The sequence below is a fragment of the Rhinopithecus bieti genome, unplaced genomic scaffold (genome assembly GCF_001698545.2).
Source record: "Rhinopithecus bieti isolate Rb0 unplaced genomic scaffold, ASM169854v2 scaffold_11919, whole genome shotgun sequence".
Lineage (NCBI taxonomy): Eukaryota > Metazoa > Chordata > Mammalia > Primates > Cercopithecidae > Rhinopithecus > Rhinopithecus bieti.
Genome location: NW_016807055.1, coordinates 33,635 through 49,569, shown reverse-complemented (window position 1 = coordinate 49,569; position 15,935 = coordinate 33,635). Strand labels below are relative to the sequence as shown.

Genomic DNA, 15,935 nt, shown 5'->3' with positions numbered 1-15,935 from the left:
TACAGAAGAACCAAGGACTAACTCCATAATGATACTAGTAAGAAATTTTCTTTCTTTCTGGAAAATCTTAATGATTCTGGTGATAAAACTACAAATCAAATGTATATGTTTTTTTAAAGGCTATTAAGTAAAATAATATTTGCTAAATTTTCCTTCTGCATAACAAACTGTGGGCTCTACCACGTAATCTTTAAAAAATGTTTAACCACAATTTTACCCTCTTCTGTAACATGACAAGGACTCCATTCAATGACATTTAAGAACTTAATGGGTTGATGACAATTAACCACATTATTTTCTAATCTTATAACATCAAGAGTACTGGCATATGCTGGACTATGAAACTATAAAAAGAAAAAACACACAAGGTGAAAACGTGGGATGTAATTTACCACTTGCTTTGAATTAAACAAAACAATGTTTTGAGATTACTTAATGTTGGCACAGTATATAGATCAGCACATAAGGCTTACCATCTTCACCGACCACTGAATAGTTCAATGGAAAACAGAAAGAAATGGTAAATTATTCACAGGAAACCATAATACAGAAGATGCAATAGCCTATTCTTTTTTACAATACTAAAATAGATCACANAAAAAAGCATACACTGATAATGGGCAGATATTTTCTATGTTTAACTAAAACTTAAAAATAAACATTCTATCTGTAATCATGCATTTTCTTTTAAAGTGAATTTTATGTAAGTGGATTTCACTTCTATAGCAGTTTATCCTCAAATTGCTAACATTTGAAAGGTTGAATACGAGCTCTAAGATTAGACATTTAAAAAGAAATCTTACGTGAAATATTAAAAAAAAATAGAATGTTCTTTCCATTGCATTAAAGAAAACACTATTATCTACATTTTTATAGTTCAAAGTACTGTTTGAATTTAAATATACCATGGTTAGGTGAGGGTAACATTTTTACTTTCATTTTAAGATCTTTTTAAATGTAGAGATACATTAAAAACACATTATTTTCAAAATAGTGAGTTATCCAGATTCAAGTTTCCCATACACATTTCCTAATATATACAAATATATAGGTTGAATTTTGCTTTAAAAATACAGCTTCTATTTTTCAGGTTTTATTTTAAAATCCATATGCTTGAACAACACTAAAAACATAACTTTAATTTTTAGAAAATTAAAATGTATTCTTTCTGAAAATATGAAATGACACAGATTCTGAAGAGACCATAGTGCTCTTATACAATAACAATACTTTATATATGTATATATATGTGTGTGTATATATAGATATGAATATGGATATGGATATATCTCCCACATTCTGTGGGTCAGTAGGATTCTCCAACTGGCATAGCATCTATCTAGCATCCCAACTACACACACACACACAGTGACCCAGAATATGCAAAGTTAATCTTCACATTCATCTCAATTGGTGAGCAGCCTCTAAAATTTTTACTTTTCCCTGTTTTCTAAATCATGATGTTTTAAGAGAAGGTGTTGGGGAGATGTCAGGTAAAAAATTCACATTAAAAATATGAATGAATTTTAATAAATAATCTGACAAAAATATCTACCCCTTATCTCTGATGAGTTGGTCACTGCTATGCATTATCTTTCCAAATTAAGTTTAACATTCTTTAGACTGTCAGTATTTTTGAGAAACAAAAACCACAATTTACTTTGCTATGAAAAAACTCCTGGTAAGGAAATAAAAAGGTTTAAAGAAAGATATTCATGGTCTTTCAAAAATGTTATTAAATGAAATTCCATACAGGACAAGCAACAAAACATTTAAAGTATTTGAATTTGACTTATCTGTTGATAATTTTCACCAGCGAAATTTCTAAGTGATGCAAATTATCTTTCCAATTTCTATATTAGTCTTTTAGAGAAAGCATTAAGATAATTACAGCTGAAATATCAAATTTTTTAGCTGTTTGTTAATCTAGTCTTACTATCAATTGGAAATCTCATAATTAGATTTGGGGATATACAAAACTCAAGTTCTTTGTAAAAATAGTAGACATATATTCTGTGTAAGGTTTTAAACTAATACATGTTCCACACAAAAATATCTTATACTCATATACAATTATATACTCATAAACTAGAAAATTTCATATACTCAACTACATTTAATAAACACAAGAGAGCTAAAAAGGAAATCATTTAGGCAATTAAAATTATTAGGTGTATTTCATTTTACATAGGACAAAATTTCATGAGAACTACTCTGGAGAGATAAAAGCTTAGAAAAAAGTCTCTGAAAGTCTATAAAGTCATAAATAATTCAGAGAGAAAACCTGGACTCACTGCTAATAACTTAAAAAATAGTATCCAATAAAACTCAAAGTTGCAATAGAGTAAAAATTATTAGTTTGTTTTTAAGTAGTTAAGTTCGAGTATATCCTCAAATATCCATTAACAGTTAGAACTTAATGTCACAGAATGAAATTATAGACCTTCCTCCCTCAGAAAAGATCTGCTGATACCACTGTCAAACTCAAAAACACTGGTGTAAGATAACATTTTTCATATCCTTAATTTATATTGGGTTCTGTACACACCAGTTTTTCTTTAAAAAAGGAAAAGAAAAAGAAAGAAAAAAAATCATAATTTTTTTAAAAAGTTATTTAGGAAAAGCAATGTGCAGCAAATATCGCACAAAACAAGAGTTTCTGAACTGAATGAACGGTACAACTCATCAGTTTTAAGAAACCTCTAGACTTGTTCTGTAATCTTTAATAGACTGAAAACTCCATGTAAAAACATAGAAACGGGCTTACTTAAAGCTTACCTCCTTTTTTTAAATTTTTCTATATTGAAAAAAAATCTTCAGTGGGAAAAAAATCTCTATAGGTTAATTTTTGAGATACATATCTAGTAAATACCAAACAGTAATCAAAAGAAAAAAAATTCTCAACCTCAAAGTTGTAATCCACTTTCCTCCCTGCTCTGTCCTCTAAACCCCCAGTTGGTTTGTCATATTTTCTATCTTGCACGCTGCTTTCTTCTTCAGAATGGTAGCCAATAATAAATCTGGGAGGGGATTTCACACTTCTAAAACTAGGCCCCTACAAAAATAACTTATGAATATCTATAATCTGTGAAAAACAAATAATAAGCAAATACTTTAAAGTTTTACAGTTGTAAAATTCTACCTACAAACTTATTAAAAATAATAATAATAAGGTGACACATATTTAAGCTTCTCTGTCCAGGGCTCATAGCTCTAATTGCCTGAGGTTTTTTTTTTTTTTCTTCTTCTTCTTAGAATTACACTTACCTTGCATCTCTATGACTATATGTGAAAATATGACTATGACTATATAGTGTAAAAATATGACTATTTTAACTGGGCCTGGTAGACTCATTATGTAGGATACACAAATGATTACAAAAATGTGACTACTACATGGTAATTTCTCATGATTTATGTAACAACATAATATTTAGTGTAGTCTAAATTGCCAGAAGAGTGGTGGTTCATGCCTGGAATCCCACAACTTTGGGAGGCTGTAGTGGGAAGACTGCTTGAGCCCAGGAGTTTGAGATCAGCCTGGGCAACAACACATCTCTATTAAAAAAATTAAAATTAAAATTAAAAATAAGTAATAAATAAACTGCCATAGGGAAGCAACATGGAAATGAGTTCTAGCCTCGTAACTGAGGCAACAGAAATCCCAAATATGATTTCTCAAAGTCTTTCAAACAAGTCTTCAGAGCTTTTGGAAGTGATTATAGGCATGCCTGTAGTTATAATACAGACTCATCCACGGGGACTTTTCAAAATGTCATCAATTACCTACCATCCACACATAGAATTAGGTAAAATAGATGCAAAGAAGTTCATGTCCTTGAAGGAAAAAAGAATCCCAAAGAAAGACATAACACACTTGGACATTTCTGCTGCATTAGTTACATTAGTTAAGTTTGCCATAATGTTTTAAGGCAACATAGATATAATCTTGTCCCTAAACTAATATGTCTTGTTCCACAGGAGGCCAAAATGCAATTTGAAGACAAAAAGAAAGAAAAATAGAAGGGAAGGAGGAGAAAGAAGAGAGAAGAGAGGAGAAAGGAAGGGAGGGAAGGGTCTAAGAAGGAAGAACGAAACAACCTAACTTTAGATTATTGTTGTTAGGCTTCTTAGGGCACTGACAGACTGATTTCTCATCTATGGGTTAACAAACCTATGTTTTCAAATCTTTCAACAAATGCTCAAACAAATCTTATAAATGAGTCTAAATTACAGGCTACTAGTATTAAAAGCACACCCTTAAAATCAAACATAAACAAGAAAAATTACCTCACTAACACAGTAAAGTAACACTAATGTATTTATTAGTAGTATAACAGCTGTTGCTAAACAACAGTTTAGTAAACATTACTCAGTGATATCTAGTATTTTTATAGGCTTTACAATTTACAATCTACCTTCTATTATCTCAATTTGATCTACAACAATCTTGATATTTAAAATGCCTATCTTTAATTTTTTTAACTATTGGAAACTGTTTATACATCTGAAAATAAGCAGGGCAATTAAAATTGAACTTGACATTTTATTGTCGACAAAATAATACTTTATAAAATTGGCAGGTGAAGTCAGCATTGGTGACAAATTATTACAGAGTAACTCCAGTGACAAATTACTGAAAGTCTTAAAAATGTAAATACATTACAAGACAATGGTGAACATATGATTTCACATAAACAAAAAAAATAGCTAAAAATATGATTGTACCCAGCACCCTCTTTATAATACCATTCTTTTATGGTTGAGCATTTCAAATGTTATAAAGAGGAGTTGTTTTAACTTGAGGGCAGCTATTCTTAATTCTGTGGTGTTTTTAAACTGTGTATTTATAGGAGAGTGCCTTATAATGAGGGTGGAGAGTATTAAAAGCCACACTACACACACAATAGGCCATCATGCATTTTAACCCATTATTAAACTTACCCCTCTTTTGAGGCTTCTGAAAGAAGGAATTCTGGGCTTCCCTGTTTTTATTTCATTCATACAATAATGCACGGGCTCAATGGAGAATGTGAGAAACTGGGACCCATTAGGAGTACTGGATGTGAATAAACTAGTAGGGGTTAAGGGTGGGGACTGTGGCTAATATGGAAATAAAGAAAGGAATCAATAAGCCAAATGTGCATAGTTTTTTCCTAAATGAAAATTCTATTTTGGCAACATACTTTTCACAAAATAAATCTCAAATAAAGTTTTCTGTAAAAATATTATGAGAAAGTAAACATAGTTTTGCCCAAAACTATCATTTAAAAAAATCAACTTTACTTTTAAAATGTACCATTTCACTTGATTACTTTTACATTGGACAAATTAAAATACAGAGTACACACATTATATTGTCAAAGAAAGCAATATGGCCTAGATTTTAAAATTCTCTTCTAATTTCTAGAATATTAGCACTACCATGGTATTTGTCAAGAAATAAAGCTGGCAGCTACACCTAAAGTTATCTAAATAGGTAATGTCACACATAAAATATTAAAACTATAACTGATTATTATCAAAAATAGGCAAAAAAATTTTCATTACATTAATGGCTTTCCTCTCAGACTGTTTCTATTTCATCCTTATTTCACCTTTTTAATTCCAGTATTCCTTCCATATCTAAGCTCTTCTAGCTACCTTGATCTGACTAAAACAGGTCTCACTTCTCAACTTTTTGACTGGACAATATTATTAAAAGCATAAATAAAGCATGAGTTAATTATAATTGTGCTTTTAAAGATATAGGTATATTATAATGAGTTAAATTTTAATTTTATCTACACTCATATGCCATGATCAAAAAATGAATTAAAATAATCAAGTATACTTTAATAAATATAGTGCATCAGATTAAAAGTATTTCTCTATTCTCCTCACTAATAAGACACTAGTACACCCACTTAATTGATAAGAAAGACAAAGCACCCATCTATTTCATTTGCTCACATGCTGACCTAGATCTATCTAAAATAAAGAGCACATCAGAAGGCGGGTTCTAACAAGAAGTCAAAGGTGAGATTCTCTTACCAAACTAGAAATTGTTTTAAACTTCAATTAACCAAGAAGACTGAACTCTTCCCATTAAAAACTCATATGAATGATAAAAATAATTTTAGTAGTATGATCTATCAAACCTAATTTGACATGTATTACGGCTGTGGTCAATCATTCATTCCATTTGAGAATTGCAATTTTAGTGGCATTTTAGTTAGATCATGTTTCCTTAAAAATTCTGATGGAAACTACATACAAATGAAACTTCAAAAGCATATAATTTAACTAGATATTAACAACTTTGTTAATACTCTTACCCATTATTAAGTGGTAATCAAATGTTAAATCCATAAATAACTGTTACTATTAAGGTATTTGTAGTATAAGTGAAAGGTTAACTGAATCATTCAAATTGAAAATATTTATTCTCCATTAATGGTAAATCATTTTCCATTCAATACCCACATTGTTTTAGTTGGTACACTTAAACTGATTAGCATATAAGAATTTTATGACTTTTACCTTTGGTTTCTTTCCAAAGAGCCACAATTTGCCCTTGGCCTTTCCTACTGTGGTTTTGGCATCCATCTTCCCACTCTCCTGTTTGGATGCACTGATAGTCCCATCAGAAATGGTTCTATATATATGTTGACTGTAATCTTCAAATGGAAAGTCTCCCGGAGGTTCAAAACCAGATTTGAAGGAGTCTACCACCATTTGAGAGTCCTATACAAAAGAAACTAAGTTTTAAAACTGTTTCACTTGCTCATAATTCTACATTAGCTTTCATACCTTTATTCAGTACAAGAAAACAACAAATATAAGTTTAAATAAATAATTCCACAGTAATCATTAAAGTAAATAATTTATTCCCATGAATGTGTAACAAACTCAAAATATTTTAATCCCAATATACTTGCAAATTACCACTTAATTAATTTATAATATTCATAAAATGTTTTACTTGGTAGCTTTAATGACCTGGAATTCATCTGAAGACTACTTAGCTGAAAAGACCTAACTGACAAAAGAATACAGAAAGAGGTTATTATCAAGTAGAAATGTTGTGAAGTTTCAAAGGAAAAGGCTTTTTGCTTTAAAAGACAGATGCCAACAAAGAAGCTAATCTTTGAAGTGAGGAAAGAACATCTAACTGTAAAAGAGAGTAAAAGATGAGTAGGAAAAGCTTTCTAACGCATCCAACATGGGAAAAGATAAATAAATTAAATACATACTGTGGAACGTTAACAGAGCAACAGGGAAAAGATCTCATAAACACTACTGAGTACAAAAAACGTTTGAAAGTAAAGTTTAATACCATGTACTTAAAATTTTTAAACTCACATAAATATTGTTTTTAGATATACATACCTCTGCCTGAATGCTTTACTGACACCTTAAACTCATTATTTTCAGAGTATCTCTACAAACTCCTCCCCACCCCTAACAACAACCTCTCCTCTTCTGTTGCCTATTTCTGTTAACAGTACATTTTGCCCTTCATTTAGTCAAAAGTCATCCTTAAAAGTCATAACCTACTTTTGTCAGTAATGCTACCCTCAGCAATCATTTGCTTAGGGTAATTAAAGAGAAAAGGGCTCTAATGATATTGTATAAACCTGTATCCAATCACGCTGAAATAATATATGCACTTTGGAATTTCCAGTTAAAGAAGCCAAAAACCCTCTTTTCTAAATTTAAGAACTCTATTAGCTGTTACAGAAAGGATCCTCACTAATATAATATCTACTTCATAGGTTCATTAAGACTAAAATATGTGGCACATATCTGATATCCTCCAAACACCAGTTCTCTTCTCTTGCCACTGCTTTTCCTCATTTCTGCCAACCATGTTTTTTGATCACTCAATTAATATTTACTGAGATAAAAGATCAGTAGTCCTTAATCAAGATACAATGTGATTACCTATATTTCCTCAAGGGGAGGCAGCCTATGCTGTTTCATCTGCACATAATGCCTCCTTCCTCCTCCTCATGGGTCATCACTCCATATGCTACCCACATTTCTTGATCCAGCTCAAGTGCTAAAGGCAACTCTGACCACGTCCTTCTCTAAATTTTCACTAAACAAATAGTATAACACAATTTGTAACACACAGTTCCTAGGTTAAGACTCTTTGATAAGAACTGAAAACTTAGTGGGAGAAGAAGGGAGTTAAAATCTTTTTTTTTTTAAAAGAAAGAATTAGAACTTTTGCATTTAGAATGAACTTAGAACTCAAAGGAATCTATTGCAAGACATTATTCTACAGAATATAATTTAGAATCACACATCAGATTACTTTATCCCTTTCTCAACTCATTTCACTAACTTAAACTGCACACCTAAACCAAACAGATGCATTCAAAGATAATTATGTAGCACTTACTCTTCTTTCATCAACAGATTTTGCTGCAAGAATCATTCCTTCCAAACATTTTGAAATGATAGGAATAACTTTGCGTTCTGAGTCAGCAAATCCTCTGTAACACTCACTGAGTTTAATAGTCCTTCGTTCATCCATTTCTTGTAGTTGCTAATAATCAAGAATTTTTTAAAAAAGAGAAAACTGAATTTTTCAATCATTCTAAAGGAGATCAATTAGTGATTCCCCACCAAAAAATAAAGATTTCTACCCTCATAGTTACGCTGTTGTTAATATCTTTTAACAAGTGCTACTGACTTATAATACTTAAAACTTGAGGCATGGTAAACAGCAAAATAAATTTAAAAAAAAATAGTAAGGCTCTTAATATTGTTTTCCTAAAACCAGATGACACTGGGATTCCAACCTTCCAAAAGGATCCCTTACTGGCTATCAGCTCCCTGCCCCATACTACTGCCACCTACTCTTCATTGAGTAATTTCCTAATTTATGGCTACCAGGAACATTTCAATTATTTCATTTGATGACAAAATTCTGGTGCTTTTTAAAAAAACTTTTTTATTTTTATTTTTATTTTTGGCAATTGGCCCATAACATATACAAGTCTGAGACTTTTTTTTTTTTTGAGGCAGAGTCTTGCTCTGTCGCCAGACTGGATGGAGTGCAGTGGTGTGATCTTGGCTCACTGCAACCTCCACCTCCCGGGTTCAAGCAATTCTCCTGCCTCAGCCTCTCGAGTAGCTGGGACTACAGGCACGTGCCACCATGCCCAGCTAATTTTGGTATTTTTTAGTAGAGATGGGGTTTTACCATGTTGGCCAGGATGGTCTCCATCTCTTGACCTCATGATCCGCCTGCCTCGGCCTCCCAAAGTGCTGGGATTACAGGCGTGAGCCACCACCCCCGGCCAAGTCTGAGACTTCTAACCTCAAGTTTATTCAGGATATTTTGGTAAGACCTGGCTGGACCAACAGTCCCTACTCATTGTTTATCAACAGGTACCCAGACCTACTGCAGTGTACAGCTCAGAGCTGGGAATATATGAGGAAAAACAGCAAGTCACAAGCTCAAAGTGGCACATACAGAATTCTCACAACTGAAAATTCACTGGCACATGCCACTAGGAAGTATGTTGAAACACATGAAGTCCAACAACTTAAAGGCTTTTTTTTTTACATATCCTATTTGCCAGCACTGACCTTTCTGTTCGTTGAAAGCACTTACACTGCTTGTGTCCCCAAACTCCCACAGCCTGGGACTTTGAGACCTGCATTTTCACAGAAGAATTGCTCCATAGAAAGGTCCAAATGTAAGTATCAGGCCCAAAACACAAAAGGTAGTTTATCTCTGAGTTATGGTTTCCCCAGAATATGGAGACTTAACTATTAAGCCTAGAAAAGCATCACAGTGAAGACTGGCAGGCTTGGTCCTCTGGATTCAGTGACCAGAATTCTGGTCCCCACTCCAGTTCACCAACTCTCACTGTGCTTCCTTTGTATTTCCAACTCGCCTTATAAAGAGGAAAAAGTGTACCTAGGCTGACATTCTTCCCATGTAAGCTCTGCGTTTTGAGATACTACCTCATCAACACTGTTTTACTAAATCCCTTTTCTGTAATTTCTCTTCTTTCTAGAAAAGGCAATTAAATAATTTAATCCTCATGAAAATTCTGAGGTCTTTTTTACCTGAGGCTGTTTTGCAACTGTTATCATCAAGTGATGACAGACAGGATTTATAAGCAAGCTCCAAGTCTGAATTACATTTATCATCTAACAGAGTCAGCATGATAAGCAGGCAAAACCCACGCTAGCAAATACATTTTGTAAGATTTATTTCTGCCATCTAGACTGATGCCAAAGACTCTGGTTTGGTATAAAAAAGCTACATCTCAATTCTAGGTGAACAGATTACAATATACAAATGCAATTAATTCTTCTTTGTCGTGTCAAAACAATTATACAGTATTTAAATGTATCTTACAAATGTCATTGTTTAAATAAACTGTTTATAACACTAATAGTAGATATGTAGGAAAATGTGTGACTTAAAAGTTAGAAAAAACTTGTTTTCAAATCTATAATCATAAAGGAATCTCTCATCACTAACCTTGATGACTAGTGAGTCTAGAAAGATTCTGATGTCTAAGATTTACAAGTTTTATATTTAAACACCAGCTCTTCCAACTCTAAAACCAGATTAACTTCATATCTAAGATTTACCTTGTAAATCTGAGGAATCACTACATAAAAATGTTTGTGTTGTTCTCCATTGAAGTTTTGTAATTGTGCAGCATATTCATTTTTATTTTCATCAGCCATATGCGTGCGCAGATTCAACTGCTGTTTGGCCTAGGGGCAAATTGGTCGAAATTATTACCAAGAACAACAAAATCACAACAATTCACTTTTCTGAAAATTATACTAAAACTCGATTTTATCAATGGAGAAGCCAACACCTGACATCAAAAGAATAATGAAGTGGCATGACTCTTTTGAACTATTAATACCATTTAAAATATAAGGAGACAATTGCAGATCTTATTGTCAGAGCGGTCTCCTTATTACAATATTCTTCCCTCCCTCATTACACTAGTATTCTCTGATAGCAATAAGCCACTCTAATATAAACTCTCCTTACCAAATCCAGATAAAAAAATAAACAGATGAAAACATTATGGTTTGAAACAGTGTGCTTTTAATCAGAAGAGAAAAACAGGTAGCTTTAGGAATATTTTCATATTGTTAAAAAAGTTAACAGTAAAACATTTCTTTATGATCCACCTATATCCAACTAAAATATGGAACTTAAATCACAGTGAAACTAAATAATAATATGATTTTTGAATAATGCACCATTCAACAGTGTTTCCACCTATGTGTAGAACCACAGATACTTTAAGGAATGCTTATTTAAGGAAAATAGTTCTGTTCCTCTTGATCTCTTGTACAAAGTCAAATTACAACAGTTATTCTCTAACTAATTAGTTATTACCCCATCAACACATCTTAACAAAAACTCAATCCCAGTAGCAACTACATCTTTCCTCTAAATTTGAATGCAGCTAAGATATTGTAATAAACTAACACATATTGCTTTCTCAGACCAATACATACCATTTAAAGTTGGCAAATATTTGTATATTTTAGACTTAGATACAGTGTATCTCTTGAGTAAATTCTAATACTGTACTGATGCAAATGTCGTGACTACTTTCCTTACACAAATAATAATATTTTGACATTAAAGTTGGAGTATTTCTTACCTTTTCAACATCTGCCTTGGTTGCATTAGTATCATTATCCAATCTTTCATAACTCTGTTGTGCCTTTTCTGCCTCTCTACATTCTCTTTCAAACTTCTTTTTACTCTGTTAAAAAAGATTAAAATATCACACTGAGAAAATAAAATTAGGCTAACTTCATTTAAGAAATAACTTTAGATAGCATTAGGAGAAACAACTAACACAGAGGATGGGTTGATGGGTGCAGCAAACCACCATGGAACATGTATACCTATGTAACAAACCTGCACGTTCTGCACATGTATCCCAGAACTTAAAGTATAATACTTTTAAAAAGAGAAAAAAAAATAACTTTAAAATGTGCCAATGTGTATTGTGTGGAAATGAACTGCACGCTAAGTAAAATTTGTCCTTTCTAAATTAGAAAATAACTTTTACTATTACAACCAATCCACATTCCTTGAATATCAGATATTACAGACCATGAAGAAAAAAAAATAGGCATGACTGAGTTAATATTTACTATGCATCTCATTCAAAAAATGTGTGTTTTATACTTTTTATTATAAAAAATATAAGTCCTCATCTTCAGGAGGACTTTTTTGGTTTGGTGTTTTTGGTTCAGTTGGTTTGTTTTGGCATTTGTTTTTACATTTTTTTGGTGAGACCCAATGTAGCTTGGGATATGGAGTGTCCCTCCAAAGTGGTTTTATATTGTTTTTTTCCAGGTGTCCCACGAAGACCATCAGCCCAGACCCCAAATCTTTTTAAATTTTATTTCATTCAAATTATTATGACTTTGTAAAGCTATTCACAACTGAGCCATATAAAATATATGTCATATTATATTTCCTTTCCTACATAATTTTTTGAAATTCTGGAGTTAATACATGTCTTCATTTTTTCAATTTGCTTAGTTTCCAATGCACTTATCTCTAATTCAACCCCAGTTTTTTCCAGTTCTTTAAATCTGTCTGCAGTTAATTCTAACACATCAGGAATTCTATTGATTTTATTTTCTTGATAAATCTCTCCCAAAGGCTTCTAAACTTGCTGAAATTTGAACTCATTACCAACTAGGCCTAATGCATACTTGTTACCTTAGCGTTTCCCTCTCCCATCAACCTGTGGGTTCATTTCACCTCTATCTTTGTTTGGATCTCCTATTTCCTAGTTTTATGCTTTTTCCTTTCTTGATTCACTTCCTCATTTTGCTATAACACATTCAGCAGCAGCCTCCTAAAAGGTCTGCAGGAGATAACTGAATCTCCATGGCTAAAAATGCCTTTACTATCATTTTTAATCAACAAAATTTGGCTGGATTTAGACTCTAAGTTGGAAATCATTTTCCTTCATAAACTTAAGAAGTATTGCTCCACTATTCTTCTGGCTTCTTGTGAGACTATCCTGTCTATTCCATTCTGATTCCTGATCCATTGTATAAACCATGTTTATTTGTTTGGGGTTTTTTCTTCCTGGAGGGTGGTAGAATCTTCTCTCTCTCCAAAGTGTTCTGAAATTTCAAGAGATGTGGACCCACTGTGCCAAGCACCTGGGATATCCTTTCCATCTAGAAATTCATGTCTTTCAGTTCTGGGAAAACTTTCTTGAGTTATTTTTGTCCTTTTTTGTTTTTCTCTTTTCTAGTATGTTTATTATTTTGGAAATGAACCTACTGGATGAGTCTTCAAATTTTCCATATTTTCAATGTCTGTCATTTTGCTCTACTGGGGTATTTACTGAACTTTATATTTCATTTTTTTCTAGTGGGCTTTTTTTCCTATTATCATAAAGTTATTTTTTGTTCTTTATATGTTTGTTTTAAAATAATACCTTATTCTTATTTCATGGATGTAAAATTTTCTCTATTCCCTTTGAGAATATTAGCTAACAGCTGCAGGTATTTTCCTTGTTTGTTTTTGCATTTTAATTTTCATTTCCTTTCACAGTCACATTGACTTCTTTCCTGCATATTAGTTCTGGTCTCTGATGTGCACATTAGATGTCTTCTTTAAATATCCGGGGATTCTTGGATATCTGCTCTTATTTAAAAAGCTGTTGAAAGCTCCACAGATGGGGCTTTATGGATCATGATATTTTCCTCCAGGGTGACATGGCCAGGTAGTTTGTTTCCTTGGAAAAACCTGGCATCAGTTTTATAAACTTTTCTCCCTAACTGATTAGATTACCCTGAAAGACTTCCAATTTCTTGCCTGGAAAATTCATACCTTGCAACCTGTGCTCTGAGAATTCCTCAGAAGAAGCAGGCAGGGGATCTCAATATTTCGTATTTATCTAACCTCCTTTATCAAACGAGTTATAACCTGGAAATCCAAGCCCTTAGCAAGTACTAGGTCCAGGAAACCATTATACCTCAAACACCCTGTCGCCATTTTTCCAAATGCCACTGTATCAGCTCAGACACCTATTGCTCTGGGTTTGTTTACCCATGGTTCCTAGTAGTCAGCAATTTCCTTTTCTTTCAAATAACTAAGAGTTTAAAATACAATTCAAAAATACAATAGCTGTTATATGGAGCCATTTGTAGTCAAAAGATTTCTTAGTTCAGTTTGTAATATAGTTACAACCAGGTAGGTCTATAACTTACATCAAATAAATGCGCTCCAGAATTTTTTACAAATTTATTTAAATGTAGGCTCTATTCCATACAGGTATTTTGATTAGTATGACACACCAAATGAGATACTTGTAATTTACTCAAAGCCCCTAAAATATACAAATACTCATACATAAAGTTACTTTGCTATGAAAATTAAGTTACCACATTTCATTCTCTGAAATTGAGTTCAGAACTGTGTTTTCCAATCAAGTAACTACAGGCTACTAATTTTGGTGCAAACTGAGGCTACTTATGTACAAAAGTATTTTTTTTTTTCAGACAGAGTCTCGCTCTGTCACCCAGGCTGGAGTGCAGTGGCCGGATCTCGGCTCACTGCAAGCTCCGCCTCCTGGGTTTAGGCCATTCTCCTGCCTCAGCCTCCCGAGTAGCTAGGACTACAGGCGCCCACCACCTCACCCGGCTAGTTTTTTGTATTTTTTAGTAGAGACGGGGTTTCACTGTGTTTGCCAGGATGGTCTCTATCTCCTGACCTTGTGATCCGCCCGTCTCGGCCTCCCAAAGTGCTGGGATTACAGGCTTGAGCCACCGTGCCCGGCCAGCTTCTGTCTTCTTAATCTCTGACCATTCCTTTAAGACCTCCTTTACAGGCTCTTCTGTCTTGACCTTAAATCCCAGTACTGCCTACTTTATTTATCCCAAGGTTAATAACTGTCTTTTAATTTTTTTCCTCAATTTTTAATACTCTGTCAGTAATTCAACCTGTCTACCAGTTCTTTACATTGCCTCACAATTATTTCAAATGTGTTAGGAATTCTACAATTTCACTTTCTTGACTAAACAGGAAGACACGGAACTAGGAAATAGGATCCTACACTTGTTTCTACATATTAAACAGAAACTATATTGGTTAGTTTCCCTCACTAGACTGCAGGTGCTACAAAAACAAGAACCATGTCATACTTACTTTTGTACCTCCAGAGTACAGGTCAAGGATACTTTTCAATAAACACAAGTAGAGCTGAACTCACCTTTTTTTATAGTATTGTTAATGCCTTAAAGAAATCTCTCCTACATTTTTGATGCTTCTTTCTTATGACCTCTAAAACTTTCGCTTAACAACTGTCAATTGTTCTAAAGGCAAGTTGGCACCTATTAAGAATAATCTGTGCCAACACCAATTTTTAAAGGAACCAACGACTCATGAATGTAGGAGTATGTTATTTTGTGCAAATGAAAACACACACACACTCATTAGGTGGTAGATACTAAGGATGATAGTAAAGGCAATTTAAAACTTAATCAACATAAATACTTTGTAAAGTCTTGCTGAAACCAATTAGAAAATCCAAATGAAAATGAAAACAGATTATTAATATACCTAAGAACTTTCAATCAGCACTGGTGATTAGAATATTACATCAATGATAGTTACATAGTAGAAATGTAATCCAAGTTTTGAATATGCATTTTTAAAAGGGAAAGAAAACAGGCTGAAAGCAATGGAAGTATATGCATGAGATTTTAATCTCAAAGTACTTTTCTAACAAGCACAGGCTAAACTGATTAATTTAACATGGAAAAACTCTCTTCGGCATAATTTTCAAGGAATACGCAGTGCCAATCAGAGAAATATGCTAGTAAAGAGTAAACTGTTCGATAACTTGAGGGTTCAAAAAGAGTATCTTATACTACAGAATATCTTTTAATAGAGCTTTTTTTTTTTTTTT

At 32.9% G+C, this 15,935-nt stretch overlaps 1 protein-coding gene across 1 annotated transcript in view; it reads right to left on the bottom strand.

Moving 5' to 3' along the window:
* FNBP1L (formin binding protein 1 like) overlaps positions 1–15,935 on the bottom strand; it is a 49,687-nt gene that overhangs the window by 13,085 nt on the left and 20,667 nt on the right. The window contains exons 5-8 of the mRNA XM_017879772.1: positions 11,649–11,753; positions 10,606–10,734; positions 8,390–8,536; positions 6,523–6,726 (exon numbers count right to left, since the gene is read on the bottom strand). Of these exons, the coding sequence (XP_017735261.1) occupies positions 6,523–6,726; positions 8,390–8,536; positions 10,606–10,734; positions 11,649–11,753 (585 nt within the window). The remainder of the gene's footprint in view (positions 1–6,522; positions 6,727–8,389; positions 8,537–10,605; positions 10,735–11,648; positions 11,754–15,935) is intronic.